A 19,134-nucleotide genomic window follows, 5' to 3' on the forward strand; every position below is an offset into this window, starting at 1 on the left:
CACAGGTTGCTTGTAGAATTTCAGAAAATTCTACAAGCAACATAATTTCTGGCCAGAAAAAGAGACAGAGACCCCAGTCAAAGGAGGATTTCATACAGGGTTGAACAGAGGCTTCCTTCATTTACATATGCCTTATTTTCCTTTAGTAAATGTTTGTAAGTGTATGTTTTATCCATTCTTAATTTTAAATGTGACAAGAGCTTATTGTGGTTCATTACATTATCTAACATTCCTCCACTGGATTCAGAAATAAATAACTTGTAGGCTGTTGCTGCTGTGGCATTCTGTTTACACAAGAGAACTCTCTCCAAAATAGGACTGGTTTATGAGTTGAGACAAATTGTAATTGTTGTAGTCAGCTGCGGTACTCATGTTTATATCGTAAATTATTTAAATTACATAACGCAATGCTGGAAACGTGGATTGAAGTTTACCGTTTTCATTATGTGTGGGTGGTTAGGAGTGTCCCCCCCTTTTTTTCCCCTTTAATTCTTGTTCAGCCGGATGGCTTGTGTATACACAAAACAAATTATCTACAGAAGCCCCGAGCTGGCCCTGCATGGTGTATTTACAGTACTTGCTAAGCTGTGAATGGTTTGCCTCCGGTGTGGGCGTGGTGTGTGTAACGGGGGGTGCCTGCGGCTGACTGGTGTCCTGTTTCAGACGCGGTCCTGATTTTACCAGATGAGACCTGTGAAATGTAAAGTGGGCATTAGGCTCTCCCAGAGCAATAAATCATGCACTTGGCTGATATTTACGTCCAGAGGAAAGCTTGCACAGTGGCTCCAGCTGATTGTTTTTCATTCTCATGCCCACTCACACCCCTGCGGTTTTTCATAAGCGCCCTGGGTAAAGGGCCCCGCTCAGCTGCACAGAACAGCTGCTGCTTCTGGGACTCCAGTCCGTCAGGCTTCGATTGGGGATCCAGTGGAGAACTGCTCTCTGGTCTAATATCCCCGTCAGTCTTCCTCCTCTGCAGTGCTCCTGGTATCTTGAGGCTGTCACGCAGGGCGAATTAGGCATTGCGGAATTGAGGAATTACGGAAACGTGGTTGTCCTTGTGATTACAGTTCATTTATTGAACTTCCACTGCTTCTCTCCCTAAATTGACAAAAAAAAAAAAAAAACAACAAAAATATTTTTCCTAGCCTGTTGTGGCACCCTCAGACTATATTTTTGTCAATAGAAAAGGGAAATCATGTGTTTTGAATACTGCAATACAAATGAGTTGGTGCGTGATACTCAAAAGCATTGTTCTACATCAAGTACCTTGTGGGTTTATTCACCAAGATCAGAACAACTTCTCTACAGTATGTACATACCAAACAGCTGGACATGGATGCATATTCATTTGCTTGGCTGTCAAGAGGCCAGAGAGAGAGAAGAATAATTGCACCTAATTACAGCAGAGTAGTTTATTATTAAAATGTTGCACGTCGCCGTGTTCACTGTTGTAATTGTGATTTCAAAGCTGTGAAATCCAGTGGTGTTTTTTTTGTTTTTTCTTTTTGTACCTTGTAAGGGTTCCCCTGAATTACTGTGTGGTGTGCGGTTGTCTGTGCAGCATGCTTTGGTATAAGATGTGACTGTGTGAATGAACACCTCACGCGTTTGCCAGATGACTCATGCGGAGCCTGTGTATGTAGCTCACGCACATCTCACGCCGCACACACACACACACGGCCCACACGTGGCTGACCTAGTCCTCTCACACAGCCCCCGTTCCTCTGAGACAGGGTGTGCGTCGTCTCCTGACTCCGCTCTCCGGTCATCACTGTCAGAGCACTGTTATTGTCTGCCTCTGACTCACATGGAAAGACTTTAGTGAAAGGTTAACGTCGGCATGGAGACCGCTCCCGAAGGACGCCCTGTCAGTTGGGTGTGGGAGGAAAGGAGGAAAAAAGCAGTCGTGTGTGATCAATCGCATCTTGGTAAATGGTAAATGGAATGCATTTATATAGCGCTTTTATCCAAAGCGCTTTACAATTGATGCCTCTCATTCGCCAGAGCAGTTAGGAGTTAGGGGTTAGGTGTCTTGCTCAAGGACACTTCGACACGCCCAGGGCGGGGTTTGAACCGGCAACCCTCCGACTGCCAGACAATCGGTCTTACCTCCTGAGCTATGTCGCCCCTAGCGTTATCTTAGCGTTAAAGCTCTGACTTTGAGTAGTGGCGTACCCTTTCATATCAAAAAAAGGAAGAAACTATTCTGATTTGTAATTGAAAAATGAGAAGCACATGTTTACTGGCCTTTGAGTCGGCTTGATGAATGAAAAGACAAAGGGACTCACATGTGAGTGATGTCAGCTCCCTGACAGCAGCTTGTGTGGCCAGATGTAGCTGGGCCTTGTGACTTGAGGACATGTGTAGATATGAGTGCATCGGTAACCGCAAGATGAGCCTCTGCTTTCCAGCTGCAGAGAGAGTATCCGGATCAATGAGGCACATTCATGAGTAATCAAGTAAGCAACTGTGTTTGAAGTGGAATGGGAACAAAGGGCACGGGGTGTATGACACTGTACATGAAGCGGTTACACACTGTTGATCTCTGTGTGATCACCGGCTCTCATCGACTCTAAGCATTGCAGGCTGCCCCACAGGAGATTATGAAAAATTCATGTTCAGAAGGTAAATATTCACATATACGGTGTCATTTGCATAGTCCTGTATGCTGATATAATTCATTTTCTTTATCATCTCTATCATGATTCATATTTGGTCTTGTCTAATAAGAGTATATAATGTTTTCAGGACCATGGACAGCAAACATAAAAAGAAATTAAAATAACCATGCTACATGGATACTTAAGTACTTGTATAACCTTGAATAAGTTCTCCAAATGTCTAAGGATGAATGCACTGGTTGAAGGCTGAAGGTTGTTATAATATGAGGACATAATAATGGCATCATATAATGACATTTTATAATGTATTATCACCATCCTGATTGCATTGAAAATGAGCAATACTGTCCTATTCAAGCACGCTTACTTTCCCTGCAGCTTTGCCTAAGGTAAATCTCCAAACCCACCCCACCAGGCACACACACACACACACACACACACACACATATTTTCTACATAATTTGAAATCACTTGGCCTGAATCAATCTGCTGTGCTACTAGAATTATATTCCTCCACCCCAGCTCTCCTCGCTGCCCCCTTTCCATTGTTTGTTTTCACAAAAGAGTTCGCTGTTATTGACCTCAAAAAAAGCAAATGCTCGAATTCAGAATCCATTTTCGAATTGGGTTTATGATTGAATGCTGGCTGAGATGGGCCGATGTGGGAATAAGAATAAATACAGCCTCTTCTGTATGGCTCAGTTTAAGAAGGGATTATTCTGTGGCTTTCACATGCGGACTCAAGGGCATCTGCCCTGTTTGCCTCAGACAGCTCTCTCCCGCTGCAGCTAGCAAACGGAGTATGGATGGAGGCCTGCACCGGAATGTGTCTACAGAAGTGTTACCGATATGCGGAATGGGACGGAATATTCCGGCCAATATGCTCCACAGTGTGCAGTATATGTTGCTGCAGTAGGAGCCTTTAAAAAAAATTATTTAGAGCCTCCTTTTTTTCTTTTATTCACAGTTTGGACTGCCCTGCTGTATTTTGTAGACACATCCTATTGCTGCCACATGATCAGTTTGGGAGGTGCTCGCAGGGGTGGTTTCTAATGTGTATGCTGCCTCTCATCCCTAATTTCTGCTCTGCAATCCCCAAGCTGTGGCAGGAGCCTAATCAACCAGACAACTCACTTTTGCTTGATGAGGTGAAGGGAACTTCATTTGACCTGAAGCCTTCTCTCTGGACAAAGTAAAGGTCCATTGTGCAGTACCCTATCAGACTCCTGGCCACAGTCAGCACTGGTGCATTGTGGGACATGTAACTGTAGGGAGATTTCTTTAGCTGGCCTATATATGAGCCTTTATTATTTGAGTATGTGTCCTCTCTCTCTTTTTATTGTTAATAGGAGAGCACATATTGACCGGAAAACAGTGACTGTTTTAGTGCCTCTATACAACTGCAAATGGGCTGATAGAAAATAATGTTCCTTCCAGCTCCGACCCAATGGGGTTTTACCATGTTGCTTTTCGTCATTAAAAATTGTCCATGGGAGTGGGCGAGCATGAAGGAGCATGACTGAGCAGCTTTCATTTTTTAACATTCACAGACGCATTTAAACGGTACCACCAGCGGCTAGTTTTTCTGAGGGTTTGAGTGCAGCTCCACTGCCGGCTCCTGTTCAGGTGCAGGCTTGATTAGGCATTCAGCGCATTCTTGCTCTCTTCTACCATTCCCTGCTTCGCAAGATATCAGCTAAAAAAAAATTTAAGGCAAAGTGATAAAACTGAGCTGAGCGCACTTTAATTCCCATGAGCCTGTAAATTGGTTTTTCTAAAACTGGTATCAGAAACCAACACTAGGAAGACTACACACTGTTCTTGTTTTGTAATTCCAGGCACTGGCAACTTCAGGTGATGAAACAAATGCTTGGTACAGAAAGACAATGTCTGAGTAAATATTCTGTCACTGCATGGTGAATCTCACTTGTCAAACTTATTACAGGCATAGTGTATGATCCTAACCTGGTCTGCATTTTGACATGATATCTGCCCAACATACAGAGATGCACTTCGCTGATAATCCACTGGTAACTTGCTGCTTATAACAAATCATGTCGTACATTGTGGGGCTTCAGTTTCAGGCAGTGATTGTAAATTATCTAGTGATACATCTGTAAATAACTCAACACTGGCAAAAAAAGAAATTACAAGATTCTTTGTGCAGACTAATCTCACAAACTGTGTACCTTTTGTGGGGTCAATGCTAAAGAACCAATGCTGGAGTTGAAGTTCCTAGAAGTTCCATCGCTGCGAATGCTCCGGTCAAGGATGTAAAAGCAGAGGAGTGCTTCTGAACTGGGCCGTGACAGGCTGACCGCAGTGTGCGCAGTCTGAGTCGTGATGAATGGGCCCTGCTGCTACGCGGTGGACGTTGAAGCTTCAGCCACGGCAATTTCGGCAGCAAATGACTGCCGGTTACCGCAGGCTCCTCTGCGTCTCGGCGATCTGCTTTCTCCATCCCTCAGCGTCTGCTGAGACTTTTCCTGGAATTCATTTTGTGTCAGGTGTTAACTCTGGAGCTGCTGGTGTCTGTCTGCCTGCCTGCCTCTCTCTGGAATTCACAGTAGATGCATTAATTTAGGGTATCAAATATGCAGTGAGTCTGGGTTCTTATATGTGACATAAATGGGTTTTGCAGTTATAAATATGTCGTCTTAAAACTTTGCATTCCCATTTCTCTTTATTCCCTATGGAACCGAAAAAAAATTGCTAATGCGCAACCACAAATCTAGGCCTGTCTCCGCTCTGCAGTGTCCTCTGTCGATTTGGGAGCACACAAACGAGCAGAGCGCATCCTTCAGAACGTGCGCAGTCAACCGCTGCTTTGACCTGAGGATCCGTGATGCACTGCTGCTGAAACGTGTGTGACATTGCATTCTCAGTGAAAACAGCTTTAACTGTGCTTCGTCATTTCTCTCCCCTTGTAATCTCAGATAACCTTCCTTTCTCTGCAGCCGTAATCTTTCTCTGAGTGTGCGTTCTCTGGGTTTGCACTCTGCGTGACCGTAGTCCCTGTGATCGTAATTCCCTCGTGACCGTGTCTCTCCTGAGCATGATCTCTGTATGACTGCTCTCTCCTCACAACAATGTTGCCTGTGTTCTCTTTCTGTGAAGGTGAACTCAGTCCATGACCGCCTTCCCTCTGAGTGTCCATTCTCTCTCTCTCTCTCTCAGTGGCTGTGTGTGACCTCTCTCTCTCTCCCTCCCTCCCTCCCTCCTGCTCCCTCTCTCTATCTTTATCTCTCTCTCTTCATCTACCCTTCCCTCCTGCTCTCTCTCTCTCTCTTTATCTCTCTTTCTTGCTTGCTCTTGCTCTGACTCTCGCTCTCTCCGCTGTCAACCTTGAGCTGTGCACCCGCTGGGAAATACAGCCATTATAGCCCAAACTCATTACTGCCTCCTCAGCATGGGCTCCATCCAGGGCGCCTTGTTTTAACTGATAGAGGTCAGGAACTGATTAAAAGTTGAAAAGTAGGGGTTAATCACATACTGACCCCCCAGGCACTACTGTGTTCCTCAGTCCATTTTAATCAATGAGTCTTCACGGAGGCACTGTACTGGAGCTCTGTTGCCCACCTACACAAGGGTCAAAGTGCAGTACTGCACCCTGTCTGCCGGCCTCCCATTTCTTCTGTTCCCTTCTTCATGCTCTCTCTCTTTCCTATTCTCTGTCTTTCTCTCTTTCTCCGATTTCCTCACACTCTTTCTCACATGCATACACACACGTTCACGCAGGCGCACAGGCGCATGCACGCGCGCATACACACACACACGCACACACACACAGCTTGAACCCTTGGCGCACCACACATTGGGGATTGATTATAAACCTTCAAGCATCAGAGCTAACAAGTAACATCCAGTATACCTTACTGCTAACAACTTTGCAATTCCAATATTGCCCCTTTCAATTTTGAGAAGGGTGTCGTCGTTGCAATTCAAAATTATTAAAGAGATTCTCTTACTTGGTTTTCAGATTTGTATAATCTCAAAAATGTTTATTTTATTTATTCACTGATGTAGTGGAGAACTGAATGTTCTTTCAAAAGCCATGAGCTGTTGTGACCTTTTTTTAGCCCTGTCATTAGTTAGGATATAAATCACTTTTTGAAGAAGCTCCTTGTCTATGGATACAATATGAAGTAATAAAGCTAGCATTGTCCTCACCTCAAATTCAGTGCTATAGTGCCACGGGGCAACATGTGCTAGTAAGAACCTCTAGCTTTATAGGCTGGTAATATTTGGGACTGCGCTGTTACTTAGCCTGGGGTCCAGCTCGTGGATTAGCCCACTCGGCTGGTATTTAATACTAGTGTAGTGTTGACTGTGGCATACGCATGTGCTCATCTGTGCTCTCCTGAATTGACATTCTGCAATGATGGGAAGGACCTACCAATACAAAAACTGAACATTCCAAATTGGGATAAAATGGGCAAAATTTGATTAAGAAATATAAAATCTAAAAATTGGGTACATTTTAAATGTAAGTTGTATCAGTAGCTCTTGCCTAGAGTATCTAACAAGCAAATGAGTTGCAGGCCCTTAGTGTCCATCGACCTTTCAGTGTCCCTTACATTGGTGGATTGTCACTCTCAAACCTCGTCAGTGCCTGAGCCTCCATCTGAAACTGAAACTCAATTAGTCTTTGTGCCACTACTTTGCATGGATGGATCTGGGTGGCTTTAACTTGACCCTTGTGAGGACCCGTAGCTTCTGGCTAATGAATTAATTTGTCAGGGATTTCAACTCATGTGTCTTACTGTTTTCCCCAGAAAGTCACTGGTTGGAAACTTGTGCGTCATCCAATTAACTTTCTAGTTTTCCCAAACAGGGTTATGTGATGGCACCTGCGGGTTGTTTGTGTGTGATTGGTGTCTGGATGTAACTGCATGGCAGCGATATCTGTCCCATGCCGGAACATTCCTTCTCGGTATGGTATGGAGTGAATTAACAAGACATACCGTGTGATGGTTCGCATTTCACTGGGGTGCAGTTTGGGCTAAGCCAGCAGGGAAAGGTTTGCCTGCCCCCCTCTGATATTTTGATGTTTAAGCAAGTTTTCATAGCCTTAGGTTCCTCCTGCACATCTTGCTGCTGTAAATCCTGCTCCTCAATTTGCCAACTCACTGAAGGTGATGTAGAAACGGGACAAAATATTTTTCTATTTTGTAATTAAAGTAAGGTTTTGAAGGTTTTATGACACAGGGCCTATATGTAATATAATAGTTTCAACTTTTTATCTGTGAACCCAATGTACACACTACGATCCAACAAAAGTATGATTTTTTTATATTTGTTTTATAACATTGAGTTTAGTGGGATATTCCATTGACATTGAAGGTAGCGAGTGAACAACTGAAATGGGAGCAACCCTAAAAATAAAACAGATAAACAAGCAAATAACATTAATTGAAACTAAGCATGTATCTATTTGTGAGGTATGAAGTCTTTCCTAGACAAAAAAGAATAGTTGTACCAGCTGCTCAAAAAAGTTGAAGCGTTTGTTGGGGAAAACATTCCCCAGATCTCTACAAGCTCAGCTAATTGGAAATTAACAATGTCTTGTCACAGAGGTGATGCAGACTAAATACTAATTTGTGCTACGGGGATCAGAGGCAGACACTACTCTCCTCTTCAGCTTGTGAAGCTCTGTAAATGTGCTCCCGCTGTGACCTGCTTCGCTGTGGTCTCAGGGACCAGCACGTTCATATGTCTGCCAGTCAGCCAGTTAGTTTGTTGGTGTTTAAACTTGGGCACATCTGGATTTGTTTGTTACGTTCTTTTATCTTTGCTAGATGTGAGATTTTTTTTATTCTTTTGTTTATTTTACAATAGCCCACTCTCCCTTGGCAAATTATAACAGGAAGTGGAACAAAGCTGGGTGTTTAGACAGGGGTCACTTTTCCCACAGCACATTTTTCATCCAGTCCCGGTTGTAGGAGACCCTGTGCTTTGATACAAAATGTTACAGCCTCTGTTTGAGATCCCTGGCATGTGCTTCAATAGAACGTTCCTGTCGCTGTGCGCCAGAGTGTAGCTATGCCATAAAGTGCCTAGGCGTGTGTGACCGGGCGGAGTCACGGCATGCTAGCCAGCTCATTGGCTGTAACCATATAGCGCATGGAGCCTGCAGTGACTCATTCCTAACTTCCCACCGTGGCTAATGATTCTGGCAGGTGAGAACACGCGAAGCACTAGCCGTCTGTCATCGCTGTAATTAGCATGTTAGATCTGAGTGAGCTGAGGCTTGCCATTGGACGACAGGCGTCTCCCTGGCTATTGGCGCGATTAAGAGGGCCGATGGCAGGATCTAAAACTGTGTTAAAAATGGCCTGAAGTGCTGTTCCTGTAAGTAAACCGAAGTGGTTTCATGTCTATTAAGGCCTCCTTTTATCTAAATTCTGCTCTGATGCACAAACGGGATCTTTCACGCTGTCATTTTATGTTAAAAGCGTCACATTTCTTTTTGTGTGCAGATTTTGGCTCTGGTTGGTGGCCTGGCATATAGCGGCAATTTGGATTTCCAGGAGTCCATTTTGGAGGCAGACAAATGTTCTGCGCTTTGGTTTGAGCTCTGTGCTCGTGATTCCGCTTGCATCCCTCCACGCTCACCGCTACTGCTTTTTTGGCAGGTGTTAGCAAAGAAACGTGACCAATTTGCTGCAGTTTTATTTTGCTGGCATTCACTGCTCCATTATACTAATGGGCAAATTGCTACAAGAGCACCCTGGGAGAGCTACGCTGGTCTTTAAAAGGTTTGTTTACCACAGTAAACAAGTTCATAACATTTTAAATCGGAATTTCATGAGATCGCATAGGACCTAAGCAACTTATTACGCCTATTAATCATTTTGCCTCATTTTGTAAGATAATAACTAACTTTAATATTGTATAGGTTTTGCTTTTTCTCAACATTTTTGTGAATGTTGTTTCTAATCTTGCGTGGGCATAAACGTTTATTTTTTTATTCATAAATGTCTGTCTTCATCATGTCAATAGAACCATTCAGGGATCATGAGATTCGCAATTTGACATCATGACTTTGCATGTAAAATAAACCTAAAATGACAGCAAACACTTTCAGAGTAATTGCAAAATGTCATCATGCCTTTACAAGGAAAAAAGAAACATTTCTGCGAGATTTTCTGAACTAGTCTGTAATGGGTTTTGGTATCAAGTTGATTCAGAAAACGGATAAGTCATAAACGTCATGTGAAAGTTATGTTAATGAAAAAAAAACAAGTCCATATATCACCAGTATAAAGCATTAGCCAACTGTATAAGTAATATGCATACTGCATTCCTTACATTAATAAGTATCCAATAAGTTGGTGTGTAGCTGGTGTGTAATAGCAGTGACCATCTCTAAGATGTGTGCTGGATTGTTTCGAGTGTGGCTTTACTGTGCTTCCAGGTGGTCAGAATGGACGGGGCTGATCTGTGTGTGTGTGTGTGGGGGGGGGCGTTTGGGGGCTGCGGGGGCTGCTGTTTTGTCCTGCTCTGCCCCCCCCCCACCATTTACTAATATAGTGCTCCTCTAAAGATGAGGGACCCCAGCACCCCCTAAGCCTCCACAGGCCCTGACACTTTGGGGAATAATTAGCCACAGCTAACCCAGGGACAGATCTCATCTCTCCTTTGCTCTTTCATTTCCTCTTCCTGCGAAATGAGCGAGGGAGAAGAAAAACAAACGGAACAAAACCAGTGACATCTTGCGCCTAACCTTGTTTTAATTACTGTGCTCACTGAACATGACAAGCAACTTAAAGACTGCGCGCACCGGAAGGGCACGTGCCACCTAATGGCTCCATCTGCTTGGTATGCCAGTGGCAGCCAGCCTGTAATTATTGACTGGCTGTTCAACACTGATATCTGATTCCTCCTGGTAATTAGGGCACTGCCACGTGAAGCAGGTTTACGTAGCACAGCTGCGAGGACCCACAACAAAATAAACATCCGTTTTTAAAATTTTTAAATTATATATGATTTCTGTTTTTTTTTTCCCCCACTATCCGGGTTAAACCAATAAAGTGAATATTTTGCAGGATCAGAAATAGTCATTTCCAGCATTAACTGAAGTCATTTCTGCCGTAGTTTGTTGTTGTGTTCTTTGTTACACAATGCAGGTGTCTTTTTGATTGAAGGAGGAAATCCAATTTGGGAAAGGAGGATTGAATTTTTTTCTTTTGAAATACAACTGACTTGCTCTGGCATGGTAGCAGTCTGAGAGCATTCACAGGAAGGGAGACGAGCAGGAAATGAGAGCAGAGGAGGGAAAGCTACATTGTAGTGTTTGTGGAAACCTTTCCCTTCCTCTGCATGTGATCTTTCTCCTGGGGGTTCCAGGTAAAATAAAAGTTCCTGGTCTCGTGAAGTATCTGTAAAAAAGTTGTGTTCGATCGGGTCAGACAAAGATTAATTCAGACATGTCACATACACACACACACACACACACACACACACGCATCCATGCACGTACACATACACGCACATGCACACATGCACACCGCCACACATGCACACACACAAATCTGGCAGTGTTTTAGGCCACAGGTGTCAGAATCCAGTCCTGGAGAGTGTCTGCTGCACTGTCTGCTGGTTTTCAGTGTATTTTAGTGTGATTGGCTAAAGAATCCACAAATCTTGTTCCCAAGGCCTTAATTGGCTGCTGATTGAAAGTAAACCACGAATACCTACAGACACTGTGGCCTCCCAAGACTTGAGTTTGGCACTCCTGCTTGAAGCTGTTGAAAATAAATTAATTTCTCAAACAAACTTGAGTGAAAACGTGACATTTTAAAATATCAGAGGGGGCTCATTAGTTTGAAATGGAGGAGGTTGAAAGCGTGCCTTCAAACTACTCATTTTCCTGCACCTGTTTTTCTTTTTCGTGATTAACAAGTATGCCAATTTAAATAAGGGTTATCCATCAACATCTGATTGGTTTTCATTTAATTACATCCAACATGGTTGTGCTATGTGCATATTTCTTAAGCATTGTACAGTACTGTGATGGTGATAGTTTGTGTCTCTCCACCATTATAGTGTCTCTGGTTAAATTTATGCTGTGTCCGGTCTGTGCTGCACCTTCGGTTTCCTGTGAATTTTTCGCAAAATCCTTTTATGAGAGACTTCTTCTCTTGGCTTTAGTTTCACCTCTCTGTGCAGTTGTGTTCACTTGTTAAAAAGTTTTATCATTTCCATCAAATAGCATAGCATCGCCTTATAGCAAGAATGACCAGCTCTTTGGGACCACAGTCCAATGCAGTATCCATTACACCACACACTGCCCTGATTGGTCAGCATTATGAGACAGTTGTGACTCTGGCCTCTACTTTAACTCTTTAAGGTGTACGATCACAAATATGTGATTCGAATTTTCTTAAATGAACATTCTAATGCTGACGTAATAATCACTACCCGTAACTGAAAACAGTGGTTCTAGAACACTGACATAGAAGGTTGAAAAAACCTTCCCAAAAACCTACTCTTCAAAGGATTAAATGGTAGATGGAAAAGGGTGGAATTTCTTGGTCTTCACATCAGCGGTGGATGAGAAATGCATGCTAATTTTCTCCCGTTGATTTTGAATCAACACCCTTCTTTGTGCGTATTGCTACTGTTATGAGTTCATTTCTTGACAAGTGATAATATATTTTTACATGAAGTAATAAAGATGTCATGTCCCCACTCAGCTTTTATGAGAGTCATTATAGTGCAGTGCATTGTACATTGGACATGTTGACTGCGAGTAATGCTAAAGGTAATTAACCACATATACTGTATGTTGCATTTGCTAATGTAGTTTTATTGCCACTACATGGTTGTTTCTTTAAGAGTAAACTCATGATTGCAGTTGTAGCAATGGTATTTGCATTGTCAGAAGTGAATATATTTAAACTCAACTCACACTTTGTTAGTCCCACCCATCTCTTGTCACTCATCAACATACCGTAACATATTTGTCTTATGTAAGACAAGAATTACAAACATTAATTTTCTTTTTTTTTCAATTCAACAGTTAAAGCTGTGAAAACACAAACACGCACATACACACACCCTCTGTGCACGTCCTGTGTACTATTTAGTCCCCAGCACAGTGAACTGTTACACCTGCAAGCTCAGGTGTTTATTGCAGATATAGGTGAGGACAACGGACTGAATGCTGAAGTGCTTTCAGCCAGGATTTTCTCGCCACTGCTCGTCTCTGAAACTGCACATAACATAGCTCTGTCACTGTGTCCCCTGAGCCATATGTAAGGTACAGTGTTTTTGTTGGTCACCCTTAAATTCTGTAAGAAAGGAGCATTACTTAGACACAACAGCTAATTCTGTACCGGGTCTAAAAGAGGTTGCTTAGTGTTACGACCCCATGGGTCTAGGGGTGCATGGGGTATGTAACTTGATGTTAATAGCCGGGAGATGTTAATGCTGTAGAGGTGGTAACAACAATAAACACAGACAAAGCAGCAACTCAGTGCACGGGTGTTTTACTGTGATAAACAAAAACGGTGCAACAAACTACCAGACATACAACATCCCAGACACACACTACCAGGGTCAACGGACGCTGGATGTTGCCAAAAGAACAGAAAAACAAGCTAGCTAAACCAGAGAGTAAACTAATCTAGTGTATCAAGTACACAAACAAAAGGCCTATCTACTCTAACTAGCAGACTGAAAACACAATTGGTTGGCAATCACCCCTAAGGACTAGTGAATCTATACACAGCATAGCCTACGGGCATATGTACAGGAGCCCCCAGTCTTACCTGTCCCAAGCCTTGGAAGTGTACACAAAACAAGACAAGTTCAAGTGAGTGGTTAACATACATAGTCAAATACACAACACAGAGCAAACAGTCAGACATCCATTGTTACAAACAGTTGGGGTTTTTATAGTAGGTGTGGCGAGTTCGGATTGGTTGTCCAGAATTGACACGGAGGGTGGGGCTTGGTGAAGGTGGGACTTGGTGGATGGTGACTGACAGGTGAAGGTAGGGAAGTCCACACAAAAGAAAAACATGGCACGTAACACTTAGGTAATATTGCTGTGGGTATAATGACTTTTATCTATTATTGGGCAGAGAAAAACAATATTAAACTCTTTTTAGAGTTACTGATTGATAGAAAAATCATCTAGTTACTGTGTTTATTAACTTGCTCTTACATTATAGCTATCTACCCTTCCTCTCTCTCTCTCTCTCTCTCTCTCTGTCTGTCTGTCTCCGCCTCTTTCTCTCAGTCTGTCTCTGCCTCTCTCTCTCTCTCTCTCTCTCTCTCTCTCTCTCTGCCCGTCTCTGCTCTGTCTCTTGTCTTGCACAGCTAGTTTGTCAGCTTCTCTTGGGGGACGATCTCATTTGTACCTCCCACAGATATCCCTCTGTGCCCCGGTTAATGTCTCTACAGATGGAGAACCAGTGTGCTAAATCACAGGCCGACATGGGAATGGCACGGTTGATATACTGCGTGGTGCGCCAATTTGTAATCCGTTGGGGTGGTGCCTGGTGCCTCAGCCCATTCTATGACACCTGAACTGTGATTTAAAGGACCCAAAATGTTCTCTGTATTTCTCTTCACTGGGGTGATATCCCAGGGCTGTCAGCTATGAAATAAGGAGAGCTGTTTTTAATGGGGATAGGAGGGGCGCGCGCTGGCTGTACTCACCCGGGCGGTCCAGAGCACAGGAACACTGCGGTATCGGGGACATTTCTCTGGTAGAAAGCAGGGTGGCGAAGGTAATTAGAGGAAGATTGGTTCTTCCAACTGACCATCAGTCACTGGGTCCCACTGGGCCACACATGCTGCCAGGTTGCTAAGGGTTGCGTCAGGGGAACTGAGAAAAGCTTAATACCAAGCGCCAACACACAAATGATACCTTGCATGGGGCAAGGCGAGATGCTTTGTTTTTGCAACATCTGAAAAGCTGTGAGACATGATCACTGAAGGAGGTGGTGAGGAGTTGTGAAGGGAGAAGATGGGTTCCTTTGAATAAAGGGTGTACCGTGGGCATGCTGCGCTCTTGTTCTGTCGGCCTGACGGAAAGCCTCTCCCCCCTCTCAGATCACCTTCTTCATGCTGCTGTCGGCCGTGTGCGTGATGCTCAACCTGGCCGGCTCCATCCTGTCCTGCCAGAATGCCCAACTGGTCAACTCCCTGGAAGCCTGTCAGCTGGTAAGTGACCAGAGGCCCCTGCCCCTCAACTCACTGTGGGACAGAGTCCCTTCACCCGAACGACCACAGTTTTAAAACTGGGCCTACTTGTTCTCTGAATGTTGAGTTCCTTTCTGAATGCACCTTGCTTATTCGAGGACAGCCATGTAAAGAATGGAGGTCAATTAGGCCTGTCTTACATAGTCCGCCCCCAGGTCTCTCATACACACATGCCTAATTACTTTGCCAAGTAGTATGTCATTGAAAAAGAAATTGAGGCCAGCCACTACGCTCTTTATTAATGCTATGATTACGTGCTGACTGTTTGCTTTATTGCCCATGTAAGCTCACATTTTAATTATTATTTTAAAAAATTAAATCGTCTGTCATCTGGGAAAGGTCCACTCATTCGTCTGGCAAGATGGTCTTCCATTCTCCTGTATCAATTATTTCGAGGCTAACTCCAAGTGCAACCGTTGACTGGGTTCATTAAATAAAAGAAGTTAGGTTGCAATTTGTTCTGTGTGACAGTGAGGAATTAATGGCCTCTGTATCTTGGCAACCACTGCAAGTTTAGCAAATTAAGAAGTTTTAGAATTCCTAGAAGGTCTATAATACAATGCAGAACTCTAAGCAGTAGGTTTAGTTTGCTGCTTGTATGTATTGAGAGCTCAGTGATTACATGTTTCATTACATGTTGCCTTGTGGGAAGATACCTCATAAGAGGACAGCAGTGTCCGTTGGGAATTGTATTCTGCATAGTTTATCCCAAGGGGAACAGCTAGACCTGACAGGCAGAGGATCCAGTTAGGTAAAACATAGTGTTGACTCAAAATCAGTATGGTCAGAAAATAGAAAATTGCACGGAAGAATAAACACAACCATGTACATTTTATATTCATACCATATTTATTTTCATTAAATTCATTGTTCAGGAGAAAAAAATGCTTTAATTTGTAGATTACGTATTCTGTGATGTGATGCTCAAAATGTATTTGTCTGGGTACAAAACAAAAATTAACAAGTTCATTATTGCTTTCAGTTTCATTTATTTTTCATTTGGTGGTTTTGTTTATTTTCCATTTGTCCAATTTTGGACAAAAGCAGGGTGGTGCTATTTGCATTACGGTGTGTCCCTCCATTTTGATAATGAAGCACAGTGGAATAGTATAATGGGATGAACTAGTGGAACTGCAGACCCATCACAGCACCCTTCCCAAGCCAGTGTTTGGTTTGGCTTATCATGCCTGTCTTGCACAGACTCTCAGCTCAGCAGGGAGTTTTCAAACCTTCTCTCTAGTTTTCTCTAGCTATGACCCTGCGTCAAGCTTATGGTTCCTGTCATAGAGGATGGATTTAAACAGAGGGTATGTTTGAGTCCTGGGGAAAGTCTGAAATTGTAGTGATATATCCCCTTTATGACAACATGTCTTAAATTCTGTGGATTTGGTGCTTTATTGATAGACTAAATTCTCCCCTGATAAATGTTGAAAAAGCCAAGAAATCTGGTGACGATTCTGACTGTGTAAAGCTGTGACTGAGCATCAGATGTACGGTTCACCCCGTCGTGTGTTTTTATGTGTTTGAGTGTGTGCATGTGTGGGCATGTGTGTTTGTTTGTGTGTGTGTGCATGTGTGGGCATGTGTGTTTGTTTGTGTTCGTGCGTGCGTGCGTGCGTGCATGCGTGTGTGTGTATGGCACAGGCTCTTATAAAACATGCACCTAAACCCTGAAGAGGAGATTATCAGAGAGAAGACAGTGGCAGGCAGCTATGGTTTCCATTTCTGGATCCTGTCCTTTGGTAATAGTAACAAAACTGTTGTCTTAACTGGTGTCTGGGACAGGCTGGATTGGATTGTAGGGCTGTGAGGTATTGCCAGTCTGTGTAGTCAGTGTGTGGGTGAAGGACAGAGCTTTCTTCCAAGTACACAAGATTTGAGCCTGGGAGAGATGCATTTTCCGAAGAGTTATTTTTCCTCTTCAGTTTCTACAAGCTGAACAAAATGATAAGCACCTCTTTGCTGATTTGAAGGATTTCACATTTGGGGGTTGATGTTAGGGGTGGAATATACTGTAGTGATTTAATCACTAACACTGTGAGTTTCAGTTTACATTGTAGATACTGTTGTGTTGCTCAGTTCACAGCTCACAACTAACGTCTCATCTTGGCCACTCCACTCAATTGTCAGATCTGAAAAATAAGGATTTCAGTTTAAATTTTAATGCGCAACAACAACACTGAACAAACTACACTAGCAATGGTGATACTAATTATTATTAATGCGGTTAAATATTAGTCGTATTGGCCTGCCCACCCTTATTAATGGTAGGAAACATTAATGCATAAAAAAAAACTTTGTTAAAAGCACCAGAGCCTTTGGAAAATAGATTGCTCTAATATCTACATCTGTTTTTATACAGAGGTTCAGTCATTATTCCAGATAGTATTAAATGTGTGATGTCTTGTTTTCATTTAATCAGCAAAATGAGCTGTCACAGATTAGTAATACTTCTGTCTTTTTCAATTAGTTATAATTGGTTAAAAGCATTGGGGGAGTGAAAAAGGTATATTTGCATCAGGAAGGGAAGCCAAGTCTTTTTTCTATTACTGTAGTAATGGATGCAGGCTGAGATTTTGTCCACATGAGTATTCCATTTAAAATCCATGGACCTTTATACCCCCTCTTGAACACTCTTTCCCCCTGAGCAGTCACATAACATATCAGGAAGACAGATTCTTAAAACAGAAACCAGGTGTGTGTGTGTGTGTGTGCACGTACATGTGTATGTGTGTGTGTGTGTGTGTGTGTGTGTGTGCGCGTGCGTGTGTGTGTGTGTGTGTGTGTATTTTGCTGTGAGTATCTCATTGTTCATTATGTTAAGTTTTAACTGGTCCTATATGTTCTTCACGTATAAGACATATGATAGGCAGTGTTTTACAGCTCCTACTAGACAGTGACTTCACCAGGGAATTGTTTATTATTCAGTTGATTTTCTTTTGATTATTTAATTGCTTGCCTCAGTTTACAGATGTGTGGGTTTAAAAAAATAAAATCCTTTTAATGTGCTGTTATTTTAAGAAAACGAGCCTGGCAACGCACATGCTTCTCACATTTAATCTCACTTCCGAGGCATACAAATAAATGAAAATCAAAACAAGGAATGAATGAATGATTAAAACTGCCTGTCTCTATGGAAACGTGAGAGTGACAAATGCGTGCTGGTCTTGCGCCCCACTGTGAAACACACTTTGCGCTGTCGCCCGTATGGAACAGGAGTGCCTGCTTCTGCGCGTGAACGCGGGCTCTGGAGAGGCGCGCGACGTGCTTCCCCTGGTGTGTCTCCGCAGAGGGTCTGCGGGGGGGGGGGTCTTAAAGACGTGGTGAAGAACGGCCCTTTTTATTGCTCTGGCAACACGGGTGACAAAGGGGGAGCAGGGAGCGTTTGTCAGGAAAAGCGCTCCTCCGGTGATGAGGGAGGGCTTTGATTCATATCTGAAGTGATTGCCCCTCAGCCTCGGTCGCTCTCTTTAACCTGGCCCAGCCTTGGCCCATCCGGATGAGGGCAATCTCCTCTGTCTCTCAGAGATACAGGGCTTACGGTACCTTGTGGTGATTTTTAAGCGATAGCCCTAATCCTTCTGTGTGGCTTTATTGGAAAATGAAAAGGCAGGGAGGGAAGAGTAATTGAACCCCCCAGCCCGTGCCCACCCCCCAAAGCCCTACACAGATGCCCACTTCTGAAGGATATCTGCTCATATGGGGCCTGTTTCTGTGAGGCCTGCTGTTTGAGGTGCACCCCCCCAGCAGTTTGTGACAGAAGGCTGTAAACGCCGTGCGTGTCCCAGAGGGCCGTGCTGAGGCGAGTTGGGATTGGGCAGCGGCCCCTCCCCACTTACGGCAGAACGCGAGACAGCCAATCGGGGACCGGGAGCAGAGGCCAGGCTGGGACGAAGGCAAGGAAATCTGTCACTGTCGCTACCGCGGGGGCTGGGAGATTAGCATATTGGATTATCCGCCTCTCCCTGTCCCTGCTCGACACGCCTCCGTGGAGACTGCCGCTCGACATGACAGAAATATTAATGGTGTCGTCTCTCCGATGCCTCTTTCCCTTCCTGTAAGGCTACCCCCTTGATTTTAGTATTTCGGTTCTGTGACAAGAAACGCAAACAGCAGTCACCATGACGACTCGTGTGGCACACACATCCTTGTACTGGAAAGCAGCATTCCAGTGTGTGTTTTTGGGTGTGTGTGTGTGTGTTTCTATGTGTGTTTATATGTATCTGTGTGTATGTGTGTTTCAATGTGTGTTTATATGTGTGTGTGTGTGTGTGTGTGTGTGTGTGTTTCTATG

At 43.6% G+C, this 19,134-nt stretch overlaps 1 protein-coding gene across 4 annotated transcripts in view; it reads left to right on the plus strand.

Moving 5' to 3' along the window:
- Positions 1 to 19,134, plus strand: part of LOC135242026 (protein ENTREP2-like) — a 103,934-nt gene that overhangs the window by 65,795 nt on the left and 19,005 nt on the right. For all 4 annotated transcript variants that reach the window (XM_064312888.1, XM_064312887.1, XM_064312892.1 and 1 more), the window contains exon 3: positions 14,691 to 14,801. In XM_064312888.1, coding sequence (XP_064168958.1) covers positions 14,691 to 14,801 — 111 coding nt within the window. The remainder of the gene's footprint in view (positions 1 to 14,690; positions 14,802 to 19,134) is intronic.

The sequence above is a fragment of the Anguilla rostrata genome, chromosome 16 (assembly GCF_018555375.3).
Source record: "Anguilla rostrata isolate EN2019 chromosome 16, ASM1855537v3, whole genome shotgun sequence".
Classification (NCBI taxonomy): Eukaryota; Metazoa; Chordata; class Actinopteri; order Anguilliformes; family Anguillidae; genus Anguilla; species Anguilla rostrata.